Source organism: Drosophila mojavensis, unplaced genomic scaffold (assembly GCF_018153725.1).
Source record: "Drosophila mojavensis isolate 15081-1352.22 unplaced genomic scaffold, ASM1815372v1 contig_136, whole genome shotgun sequence".
In the NCBI taxonomy this organism is placed as follows: domain Eukaryota; kingdom Metazoa; phylum Arthropoda; class Insecta; order Diptera; family Drosophilidae; genus Drosophila; species Drosophila mojavensis.
This window is the reverse complement of record NW_025318667.1, coordinates 2,975,786-2,989,480: the sequence shown is the minus strand read 5'-3', so window position 1 is coordinate 2,989,480 and position 13,695 is coordinate 2,975,786. Positions and strand designations below refer to the sequence as shown.

General features: G+C 39.0%; 1 protein-coding gene across 12 annotated transcripts in view; it reads left to right on the top strand.

Annotated features, from left to right (window-relative positions):
* The window catches only part of LOC6585480 (serine/arginine repetitive matrix protein 2), a 48,025-nt gene that overhangs the window by 759 nt on the left and 33,571 nt on the right, over window positions 1-13,695 (top strand). For 11 of the 12 annotated variants that reach the window (XM_044008851.1, XM_015160918.3, XM_044008846.1 and 8 more), the window contains 2 exons: window positions 2,372-2,442; window positions 12,881-13,262. In XM_044008851.1, the coding sequence (XP_043864786.1) occupies window positions 2,386-2,442; window positions 12,881-13,262 (439 nt within the window). In that variant the 5' untranslated portion in view covers window positions 2,372-2,385. Of the gene's footprint in view, window positions 1-2,371; window positions 2,443-6,094; window positions 6,665-12,880; window positions 13,263-13,695 lie in introns of those variants that run through there. The other variant, XM_044008870.1, reaches the window with a different exon arrangement.

Below are 13,695 nucleotides of genomic sequence, written 5' to 3'. Positions count from 1 at the left end.
TTAGGCCATACAACTTATTTAGTTTGTTGGGTTGGGAGGGAATGTGTCCCGAGGGAAGAATCCCTTTATTTTCTGACTTATTTTGATGATAGTGTATGTCCGTAATATGCGAAAATCTTATAGAACTGAAGATTTGGTTGGAAATTGTCATGAAAATCAAAAATTGTAAAATATAAGATATAAAATATAAAATAAAGAATATAAAATATCAAATATGAAAGATAAAAGATCTAAAACATAAAAATATGCATATGTATATTCTCCTCACACTTCCCATATATAATTATCTTTTATCTCATATATTTCTTTCTTTATCTTTTATCTCGAAATTTCTTTGATTATCAAAACGATTTTCAATTCGAAGCAAATATTTTCCTCTGCATTTTCCACTTAATTTTCTTGCTTTTCATGCACTTGACTCAATTGTCCAGCTGCGGCTGACCCCAACTCTTGGCGAACTGTTCGATTGATTGATTGATTGATTGAGAATCGTCAGCCTATTTGCCCAATTGCGGTTTTGAACTTGTTTGGCTTACGGCCGCTTGGATGGTCAACAGCCGCACCTCCCCTCCCCGACTGCCTCTACCAAGCGCGCTCTCCCTCTCTGGCCACGCCCACCTAGAGCACGGCGGCCTGCGCCCCTTTGGCCAGTTGGCGCGCTGAGAACGTGCTTTGGATATCAAATTGACGTTTGACCGAACATCGTGTTGATCTTAACCAAAATTGTGAAACCAAATGTGACGCGCTGGCGGTCGCCGCAGCAACAATTGAAACGGCAACAACAACAGCAACAACAATTACAACAATCGAGAACAACAACAACGCGTTGTCATTTGCCATGTTTCATTTTTAACCATTTACGGGGGAAATGTCACAACTTGTTTTGGGACTTGGGGACTTGGACTTGGTGGGGATCTGGTTCGCCTCGTCGCCAAGCTGGAGTGCAATAAAATAAAAACAAACAAACACACACACACACACACACACATACATAGCTTTATATACGTATGTGTATAAATCATGATAAATTGAAAATAATTTTAATGAATCTATGTACGTACGATTGAAGCTAAAGTATCTAGACTTGAGAAACCGCAGCAGCAGCAGCAGCAGCAGCAGCAGCAAATGAATCAAAATGAAAAATGCATTCGCATTTGTAGGCGCAACAAGTTACAGCAGCCACAAGCAGCAATTGATGGACTAGTAGATACCCTATATAGGGTATTGTTCATTTTATGTTAGCCATAAAAGCGTGCAAGCCTGAACTATGTATTTGTATTTGATTCAAATGAAGTTGGCTATACGATAGCAACTGATCGACTACCAGATACCCTATATAGATTTGTATTTGTTCTATATATTACCAATGCACATATGTATGTATTTATATATTTGTGAACACTCTTAAGCGTCAGCTCTGTATTTGTATGTGATGCAAGCTGGCAACTGATCAACTAGCACATACCCTATATATATACATCATATGTATATCTATATGTATATATTTATAATGACTCTCATGCTTGAACTATGATTTAGTGTTTACCTCAAATATAAGCATTTAAATGCACAACAACAGTAGTTGATCAGCTGCCAGATACCCTGTATTTGACTTCGATTTGCCATGATTGGCGTTAAATGCAGGTCAGCAGGCCTGAACTAATATGTATATCATAGCAGAAGAAGCTGAGCTCGTTAAAAATTTAGCTGATCGACGAGCAGATACTCTCTGCTTGATTTTTCTCTTTACTACACATCATATCAACTGATCGACTAGCAAATAGCTTAGGTTTCGAATTCCCAGAGAAGTCATTGTTGACAAATGACCCCTGGAGGCTTTAGAATCCCATATTTGGGCTGGCTACAAATTTAAACAGCTGATCGACTACAAGATACCCTGCAAGTAAATACATGTACATATGTATATAAGCAATAACTAACGAAAATCGTAAGCCTGAATTGTAATTTTTGGTGCTGCTAGCCATAATAGCAGAACTGATAGACTGCAGGATACCTTAGGGTTGGTTTTCCAAAGTAGTTCATATGCATTAATCGATAATTGCAATAGGTTTCAGTGTAAGCATCATTCAAGTGATCGACTTGCAGTTACCCTATGCCTCACTCAGTGTGTCAAGTGGAAATTTATTGTCTAATGGATACTCTAGTCATACCCTAGGCACCCTAACCCAACCAATAACAGTAAACGCTTCCTCAGGTAAATTTTCAAGGCAAACATTACGTTAAGTGCTAAGCATACCCTGCACACTATGTGCACAGGGTGTGCAATTGTGAATTGCATCATCAGATGGCCGCCTTCATCAGACATTTTCATTTTACTCACATGTTTAATGGTTTTCTCCTTTTGTTATAGTTTTTTTGCCTGCCATGGAACTGGAATGCGATTTGGGTGCCATACAAAGCGAGGAGCTGCTAAGGAAAATGGTAAGCGATGTGAAAGTAGAAGTATCGAAATTACATACATACATGTGTGTATATATGTATGTATGTGTAGGCTTGCAATTGATATGTGCATATATTAGGCTTGGGTACATACATACTCGCATACATAAGTGGGTCAGATCTTTGGCGTTGCTCTAGCTGCACATGATGCCTTCTATGCGAATCTCAGTTGCTCCCTCGTTCGTTTCGCTTGCTCTCTAGCTGGACTCTGAGCCACCTGTTGGCAAGTTCATTGGCTCTACGCTGTGGCTGGATGCGTCAGTCATTGCCTTTAAAGCGCAGGCAGACAGAGACAGAGTGGAAGAGTTTCGAGAACTAGCTGTGGAGATTCACACACACACACACACACACACACATAGGCACATATAGATGTGCGGATGACGAGCCCAGGCACCCGGTTCAACCTGACCAAATTGGGTCATTTATGGGGTTGGCGTGGCCCGGCTCTCGCCTGATGTGTGGGCCGTCTACGCTGAGCTGGCTTAGACTCAGCGGGCCAATTATCGTTAAAAAGTCATTAAAATATAAGTTTTTTATACAGAAATCGATGGAAAAACATTGATGACGTCGCCTCTAACTTGGCCAAAATGATGTACGAGCAGCGACAATAGCGAAACATCTATATTAATAATAATAACAATAATAAATACGTAAAATCTACAAAAATAGCAGCAGACGTTAATCAGCCCACGCAGCAGCCGTCGCGACGTCGGCATCGCCGTTGGCGCTGACAGCGGCGTCGACAGCGACATCGACAGCGACAGCGACAGCGACCACGTCTGAGTCGCGTTTTATAGCTATCTTTTTTTTTGGCCGTTGCCCCTGTCTCCCTCTCTCTCACTCTCTCGCTCTATCTCGCTGATAAAGCGATGATGACTCACCGGCACATGAATCAATTTCGTGCAGCATCTGAACTCGCCTGACCGCCACTCCAGGCCACAAATCCAGTTGGCCGCCAGGCTCCTTCGGAACGCATTGCGCCGATGACGCCACAGCTGTGGCTCAGGCGCAGCTCTCCTGCCATTGCCAGTGCCCGCAGCTCGATGCTTGATGCCCGATGTTCGGTCAGTCAGGCAGCATTAGCGAGTGGCAAGTTTTTCTGTTCTTATACCCTGCAATTCCCATGGCATATGCACGCTGAGTGGGTATGCTCTCAAGAGCACTTACATCTATGTATGTATAAATTCTTATAATCCTATAATATTAAATATTTCCTATATTTCCCAGTCCCATAGTCCTATAGTCCCATAGTTATATACGATTACAGTCTAATGTATGCACATGTCTCGTGTCTCGATTACTTATTTAGTAACCTGATCATATATATGTAAATATAGCTTATAATATACCATTTTTGTTTATATCGATAAATATCGATTGTGCATTCTGGCACATATTGAGGAGCATAATGTGTCGATAGCTTAGTCATCAGACCTCCCATTAATATACGCGACTCCCTTTCAATAAATTCGATAACATACGCCTTTTCATCCATATTGTGACTTATCGATATGTCAAGTGTTATTTGTTTTGTTTATACTGGCAAAGCGAACTGCACGAGTATGTTTATAGGGTATCTTCTAGTCGTTTGTAGAACCGCCTGGAGCACTTGAGATTTATTTGTTGTTTTTATTATTTTAGTATTTTTTTTTTTTTTTTTTTTGAGACATTTGCGCGTTGGCCGCTTTACAATTGCGCCAATCTCTCGGCCATGATTTGAAGCCAGTGTGTCGCGTGGGCCGCGGCGCTGACGTTGACGCTAACTGCATGAAAAATAAATCAATAAACCTGAGCCGCAATTGGCACACAGAGACACCCGCTATGGCCATCTGTCTGTCTGCCAGCTAGCTCCATACATATGTATGTATGTATGTATGTATGTACATATGTAGCTAGCGCAACAGCCTGCAGCAGTTGCCACCAGTTCACATGGCACTTGGCCAAATGCAGCAGCCGCAGCAGCAAGTGAACAGCATTAAGAAAAACTCTCATACATACATATGTATGTATGTATGCACATATGTATGTTTGTATGTATATATGCAGCTTTGCTCTATCTATTCGCTATTGCCATATTGTAAATTGCTTATCGTCTATCGTTTATCGGCTGCTGGTCTAGCCACGACGTCTGCGCAGCGTCTGCATGACTAACTTTTTTTTTTTCTTTCCTACTTTTTTGCGTTTCTCTTATTTCTGTTTTGTCTGCGCGCAGCTTAGTCTGAGTTACGTTTTATTGCCGCGTGGGGGCGTCTTTGGCTGTTGACAAAAGCTGGCGCAATTGGCAACAAATGCAACAAAAACAACACTAATTGTAATAATAAAAACACCTACAAATAATGTATATGTAAATGCCATTCCAGTGATTTATATTATTATTTTTAATTGTTATACATATGTATGTTTTTTACACGTATACATATAATACAAATATCACACCGATTGATTGGTCAACTGTGCACTGGAACACGTTTGGCCAATTTTTTGTTCCCTTTCCTTTTAGCCATTTGGGCACGATCGATTAGCTAAATCCCACTGGCAGTATAATTATGGAGCTGAGTGCCATATGCATATACATATGTATGTGTGTGTGTATGTATGTAAATGTGCTTTAAGAGTCGTCGCATCATTAGCCAAAAACTGAACTGTAAACAGTTGAAGTTGAATGTGCTTTAGCCGTACATGGAATGCCCTAACTAAACTCCACACATACATACATACATACATACATAGCACATAAGTCATACTTAACGCACCTTGAATTAATTTTATTTACATTTAGTGGAGTTTTCCATTAATTTGGTAATACTATATAGCTATAAGCATTCCTTCACTATTTCCTCAGTATTTTCACTATAAACATAGACCGTTACTATATTAATTACGGCTTAATTCTCATTTGTATATACATACGTATGTACATATTTATTTCGCTAAAAACAATACCAAAATTGTATAACGTAATTTGAAGCTTGATTTACTTAGAAGAGCAAAAGCTTTAACTGACTCAAGTTGCAGTTAGTCACACACACACACACACACTCGGAGCAGAAAAACCAATTCTGCCTACTCTCCTATGCGCGAGCTTTACACGGTAGTCGATGTTGTCCTACAGAACAAGAACAACACGCCGTTACATATTGCTGTAGTTGCTGTTATTGTTGTTGTTATTGTCTTTGGCAAAAATTCTGCTGAGGTGCTGCTGCTGCGACAGTTCGTCTTGTTCTTGCGCTGTCGCTGGCTATATTTGAGCCGCTGTTTTTGTTTTGTTTTGTTTTGCTTTGCTTTTTGTGTGTGTTGCCTTACACACATAAAAAGTCAGCGCAGCGCAGCTGACAGCGGCCGCTGCACTGATAGCGGGGGCAACTCAGAGACGCACACACACGCACACACAAGCCAAGGCGGCAGCACACGCACACACAAGCACGCATAGCATTCGATCGGCGACGACGACGACGACGACGACGAAGTCGCTGTCATCTTCGCGGATTGTTGTTGTCGTATTCGGTCATATCTTTGCTCACTGACTGAGCTGCGCTGCGCTGTCGTCATCGACTGCGCTGCCGCTGGTGCGGCTGCTGTCTAAGCTTCGGCCCGGCTGGCCGTCCACTTTACGCGGCTTTGATTCTGAATGGGCGAACTTCAGTCTGATTTTGGTGCTCGATCGATTGCAACGTGCCGACGCTCGGTTAAAAAAAAAAAAAAAAACAACGAAACTCAACTCCACTCACACAATCAGCAAGAAGAAGACGAAGTCGAGGAAGAAGCAGCAGCAGCAGCAATTGTTTTATTTTTTTGTTTGTTTGTTTGTATATATGTATATGTATATAATTTTGTTTTTGTTTTGGAGCGACATATGATTTATATTTTTGCCAAACGAGCTTAAAGAACCTAAAGCCAAAAGCCAAAAAGCACGAATTATTAGCGAACGGCAAAAAGGATTAGTCACACCCACTCATTACTCAAGTGTTTATACATACGTGTGTTTGCCGGTAAAAATTAAAATAAAAAGAAGTAAATAACAATTCAACGAACCCAACTCAACGAAACAGAAATTCGATAAAAAAAAAAGGGCGCAGAGGAGATTTTAGCGAACTTTTTTCTCTGCTTTTGTCTTTCTCTCTCTCTCTTCCTCTGTCTTTTACCTGCCACATATTTTGCGTGTGTCATTTGGAGGAGCCGCTGTGATTAGTTCATCTATAGACAGGTAAATTTACAGCACACACACACATACATATACATATATATATACACATTTGCCAATAACTTTCACACGTTGAAGGCGAGCAAAAATTCAAATTTTGATTTTGCATAACAGTTAGTCAGCAACGCCAGCTGCGCAGCGCGCGTCGCTGCCGGCACTGGTGTCAACTAATTCATTGTTTTTGTTTTTGTTGCTTTCGTTTCTTGGCTTGTAAACAAACAAGAGGTTCTTATCGTCGGTAGAAGGAACCTGAAAATTAGATTAGAAATGCGAATTTATGAATATGAACGATCGTGTCATCACTTTTTGTTGTTGTTGTTGTTGTATATACATACATATTTTTATCAAGATTCTCAATATATACACAGACATATATACGGGCATATGTGTATTGCCATATTGCCATTCTAATCTCTAAATGAATCTAATTACAGTGAAACCTGTTCAACAGCTAGCCCCAGGGGCAGTTGGCCTCGCTTCGCTTTGATTTTCGATTTGCAATTAATTTGCTTAGCCCGAGGGATAATGGTATGAGATATAGTGTTAGCTTGATCAATGCTCTAACTTTGTTTTCCTACACCCACTCGGAAAGTTTATAGTGCATTCATCTATTAAATTCAATCTCTAATTTCCGTTTCAATGTTTTCTTTCATAGCACTTTGTCGGCTCGTTTATTTTTACAGATCAATGATTGTATATAATTTTTGATTTATTATTATTATTATGGAGCCATTAAGAGCGGTGATCGTCATTCTATTTTAGAACAGACCTGAAGCTTGTCATTTCTATACAAGGCGAGAGATTTGTTTCTAATAACATTGTATTATATTTAGTTATCTCTGAAATAATAGAATGTACAATGTATTTGAATCTACTAAGACGATGTTCAAATGGGAATATCGAATAGCTGATCTAACGATCTAGCCATGTAATAATACATCGACAATGTGAGAAACTTTCTATGAGGGACCTTCCCAGCTGGCGCTCGATAACGATTACGATAACTTGTCGCTGACATGTTCCTTGACAGCGCCATCAATCAAACCCGAAAGAAAAAGCAAGAGAAGAGCTATGAGAAAGAGAAGTGGAAAGATCTCCAATGGGAGATTAGCTTTAGACTTTGCATTGCATTTCGAGTGTTTTGGGTAAATTTAATCGTTTAATATGCGTGATGCGATGACGGCCTCGAAATAAAAACAAAAACGCTCTAAATTTCAAGAACAGACGCCGCATGTTTTATTCACCTGGGCAATGTCACAGCAACTCGCCCCAGCGCCCCCCTCTCTCTACAGAAAGAAAGGTGAGAGACAGAGAAAGAGAGGGAGGGAGCGGGAGAAGCGAAAACAGCTGAAAATGAAAACAAAGTGAACTCTAGTCTGAAATCGACTCGAGCACAAGTCCAAAGCAAATAATAACAAGCAAAAACAGCTAGAAAATGTTCTAGAATATATGGTCTAGAAGCAGAGATACCCTGTAATGTGAGTTCAAGCTATTGTTTAGCTCTTGCGCCTTAAATATATCATGAATATATCTCATATTCATGAGCATGAGCATTTATATGCATGAGCATATTTGATGTTGAGATACCCTGTAAATAGGCTATACAGACATTGGTTTCAACTTCGCTTCTTTATGGCTTTCGCATTTGTAAATCTAATCAGCTTTTAGTTTATTTATTTATTTATTTTTTTAATGATTTTTTTGCACTTATGTCTACATAGGGATACCCTGTAAATAGATTATGTGAAGTTATTGTGTGTGTTTTTTTTTCTCTCATGCAATTTTTTAAACATTTTGATGGCTTTTTGGTTGTTGTGGCTAATTTTATTATATAGTCTACAAAGAGCCTATAGTCTACCCTATATAAAACATTTTGTGTATAAGAATATTTGATTATGCTTAGTTTTGTACAGATATAGACGAGGCAATACTCTATAAGCGCATCACTTTGTAAACATATACATATATACCTATTAGCAGCATATACCTTCTAAATATTTCACTAGTTCTACAGGGTATACAGTTTTAAATAGTTTCAATTTCTGTTGCCGCTTCGCAGGTGCTAAAAGTAAAAAAAAAAAGAAAATTGCAAAAAAAATGTGGCAGCAACAGTGTCGCAGTTGGCGACGCCGTTGGCGTCGACGTCGCTGCCAGCAGGTTGAGCATGAAAATGACACAATTCGCTCAAAGCGGCGAATTAACGGCGCTGCGCGGCCGGCGAATCGCAGCTAGGCAAATCGCGATGCTCGCCTCGCAATCGCAATTGGCTCTCGGCCACTTGGATGTGCAACCGAATTGAATTGAAACGGAATTGAAATGAAATTGAAATGAAATTGAAATGGCTATAAATAACAGCTGACGTCGAGAAGAGACTCGAGCGCGGCACACACGATCAATTAAGAGGGCAGTGCAAAACGGTTTCCTCGACGAATTGAACTGATTGTCAATGTCAAATGTCAGTTAAATTGCGAAACGGCCGACGCCAGATGGCGTGCTCTGCTGCATGTCGCTGGCGACAGGTGTCGCTGCTGCAGTGAACCAAAGATTTTATTGCACGCCTGCTTATCGTTTGACATTCTTGGCTTACGCTTTTGATAAGTTGCAAGCGGCTGGCCGATTGCGGCTTTATCGCATGAGCAATGCGTAAATGGGGTCTGGGCAAGCGGTTTATCACTCGAGTGGGTAGATAAATAAGGAATTATGTCAGAGGCAGAGAGGGTAACATTTAAGAGCGTGACCATAGCAGGCAGCATGCAAGATATGCTTAGTTAAAAGCTAAAGAATCAGTAAAATGTTATTAAAATGATTAAAATATATATCTAAGATTTCATATAGACCCGATTCTAATTCAATTAAGTAGAAATAGTAAGAATGACACAGAAGAGATTGCTTACAAAACTCAGTAAAATTTTATTTCTAAAATAAATGTATATTTAAAACAGCCAGTGAAACGTTTACGAAAATGTAGCATCAGCAAAATATGAGAAATTTATTAGTAACTAACAGAGGTAAATACGAGAGGTAAATAAAAAGTCAACTACACTTAAATTATTGGCTACTCCAGCTCAGTGCAGCCAGTGAAACATTTACGAATGTGGGAATAAGCAATAATACAGAATCCTACACAGTGTTAACAAAATCAGTTACTTCCACTTCAATTGAAATCTACTCAAAACAAGGTCACAGCGCACCCACCCACACTGACTGTGCCCCCCTCCTCCCACTCCTCCCTCTCCTCCCGTGCTGCATTGCATCCTCTTCCGTTAACGTCGAATCGTTCGCTTCCTTTGCTATGGGGCACACTTGTTCGTGTCTTGCGGCATTTGGCTCAATTAAATTTGAATCAATTTTAATTGCAATAGCAAAAAGATTTTTGTTTTCATTTTCGTTTTCAATTTTTGAAGTTTTGTTTTTGTTTTTGTTGCTTTTTTTTTTTGGCAACAACAATTATAATGCATAGAAGAAATATACAAAATATCGGCGACCTCCAAAGCTGACACGACAGCTAGCAAAAAATAACCGAAAAAAAAAAACAAAACAAAAAACAATTAAATAAAAAATAATAATTTATCAGCATTCGCAGCGAACTCGCATCAGCCAAATCTCGCACATGTCACGTCATCAGGCGCAGCAGCAGCAGCAGAAGCAGCGGCTGGCGGCTGCGCAGTCGACGTCGACAACAGGTTGCGACGAGGTGCGACGACAGCGACGGCGAAGGCGGCGAATTCAACTGGTTATCACAAGCCGCTTTATAGAAATTACGTCATCTGGCAAATGTCGCTTGACGGCAAAGCGGCGTTTCGAGATGCTGACGCCGACGCCGACTGAGGCCGAGGCAGAGCAATTGCCACGCGAAAAGTTGTTCCTGGGCGAAAAGCTTTCGTTTCGCCTTGAAAGCTTTACTCGGCCTTTCGCTTTGACCATGACAGCTCAGAGTTTTAGCTTGAACCAAATTTAAACTTATTTAAATTGATTTATTTATTTGTTGAGTGAAAGTTCCGCTCTTGCTGTTGATTTCTCTAATTCCTTTTCCAGCTAAAATCCGAAATCACAAATCGAATCTCATATATCTTCAGTTAGAATTTCATAAATTTAGTCAGCGGCCTTAGTGCACTGCTTATCATGTCTGCCTGTCAAATTTGACAGTTAGTTAACAGCCAGTTTGTTTTATTAGCATTTGATTGCAGCTCGACGTCAAAGTTCATATGAAAATGTTTCCGAAACTTATGAAGTGCATGTCAAAACTGACTGATATTTGCATGTCAGAACTTAACAAAAGCTTTTGACTAAGTATAAATAATAATAAAAATAAGTATAATTAACACTATTATATATACATGTATATGTATATTGAGGTTCGCTTTAGTAGTCAACAGTTAAATGCTGCGAAGTTAAAGGCCTACCGGAAATTATATAGATCATATATATATATACTTATTGAAGGCCATGAATATCCTTAACGGAAATTGGTGAAAGGTTAGACAAGACTTTTGCTTATTAGTAAAATAAATTTAAAATACAATTTATTATCGGAATATATATATAATATTTGTTGTAGAAGTCTGCAAGCTAAAGCTGATTTTACTTAGTATACAGATAAATAAATATACGAATATAAATATGTATATTCCAAACACTTTAAGATCTTGGAGAAAGATATAGAAAAAGTGAAGCAGTTAGCATTGAACTTGGGGCTTATTTAGTAAACAATTATGGGAAATAAGAACATAACAAAGAAAACAAAACTATATACAATATATATAAATATTTATATGACTTTAGGAATGATTTCAACTGATATAACTTTCAAGTTCATTAGCTTTATATAAATCCACTGGAACTTTACGCTTTAACTAAATGATATGACAAGCAACTAGAGATAGTACGAATTACAAATTTGATTTATGATGTTCAGAGTCGGTTGTATATATATCTATATACATGCATACAGCTATCTATATATATATATATATATATATATATATTGTGTATATGAAGTTCCTTAATCTAAACAAAAATTCTTTTTGCTATAAGCATCTAAATTTAAAACAGTTAACAAAGCATTTGTTATTGTTGCCGTTGCTTTGCTCTATTGTTGTTAATTTTGGCATATTTTCCGTTTTCGATTGTGTTGAGGTTTGGTGGGTGATATCACCGCGCACCACCACCACCAACACCAGGAAAGCCAGCGAAACCAGCGAAACCTTTTGTCAATTTTGTTTGCTGAGCAAATTTTTTGAGCTGAGCAAATCTGTCGATTTTAATTAACTTACAGATAATCAGCAAAGTAATGACAATGACAATCATAATCATAATAATGGTAATGAATAATGAATGGAAATACATATATGTATATGCATATGTGTATGGAAATTTCGAATCTGTTGACAAATTGCGAATTTCTGGTGCTTGAATGCAAATTCAGTCAACTGCAGCAACTAGCAAACAATTTGTATACCCTGTAGTTGATGAGAGTGCAGGGTATATCAGCTTAGCTATGGAAAGTGTATGTAAATAAAATGCAGGGACTAAATATGTTTAAAGGGATTACATATAGGACTAATTCGAATCCGTTTTTCAGAAAGATATGTCTATATAGATCTCTCTATATGATCTATAAATAAAATTATATACATCTATCTATCTGTCTACCTGAGATTTTTGAAAATATTTTTTAAAGTAAAACCGAGCTATGCTGTTATCATGGAATATAGAACTATCCCAACTATCTTAACTCGAGAGCTACTTAAGCTAATGCCATGAAATTTGTTGCACAGATGACTTGCTAGATAAATCTGGAAATAAAATATTATTCATAAGTATTAGCAAAGTTATATATAGACGATACTCTGTCGACTTTATGATATAGTGACAGAACTTTTTAGGAATCACTCAGGCAAATTATAGTGAAATTTCTGAATGTGGGCTAAACTAATGCAAATATACATACATATATATATATATATATATGTGAATGTGAGTCAGTTGAAGTAAGTTTTTTTATTATTATTTTATGTACGCCAGCTAATTGGCGATCGAGACGAGGCGTCAAACGCGTCCATAAAAGGCGCAGTTTCGCCTCAATGTGAACAGCGCGTGGGCCACAGTGAGCCGGTTCAATTAGCCCAAGGACGTGTCGCTCTCTCTCTCCCTCCCTCTCTCTCTCTCTCTCTCTCTCTCTTTATAATATGTACTCTATATATACTCGATATCTTGCAGTGGCAGCAATCGGAGGATAGCGAACGCAAGAGGCAAATCCGTTCGCATCTTTACAAGTTGCGTGAATCGCGTTTGAGAAATCTCTATAGACACGAACCGGATAATCTAACGTTTGCGATGTCGGAACCGAACGGCAATACTCTATCTGGATATGCTGGCAAGGATCCGCTGGCCACCAGCCACGGCGATGCGCTGCTCGATCAGAACTTTCAGAGTCTCAAGTCGAAGGAGGTGCGCGACTCGATGAGTCCCACGCACGAGCTCAAATTCCATTCGATGAGTCTGACCCAACCGAATAGCACCGGCTGGGATGTGCAGACCTCGTCGGAGGTGAGTCCCGATGGACGTGCCTATCGCACCGAAACTCTGGCCAAAACTGATGGTAAGCTGAATCATTCTCAATTTTCGATACAGTAATACCCTGTACCCAGTGTAAATAGCTATCAATGGAGATCTAAACATGTCCGATTGCATAGAGCGGCACCATCTGTGTATCGTGCCGAGTAAATGAATCGATATCGATAGTTGTCGATAGATATTGCTTATTGTACTGCATTCAGTTAGCTATTTTGGAGATGCTATGGGCTTTACGCTCATATAAAGATTCTAATAAATATCGATAGCTATCGATATGAGCTCACAGAGTCTCAGGTTTTCTTATATTTAGGAAATGAGTTCTTAGGGAGTTAGAAAAGTCAAATACTCTTAGCTCAAGTAAAGCTCATTACAGGGTATATTGAGTCAATAGAGCTCCATAGAATTGATTGATGGCAAAAGCATAACGCATATGTGTGTATATCGATATATATAACTAA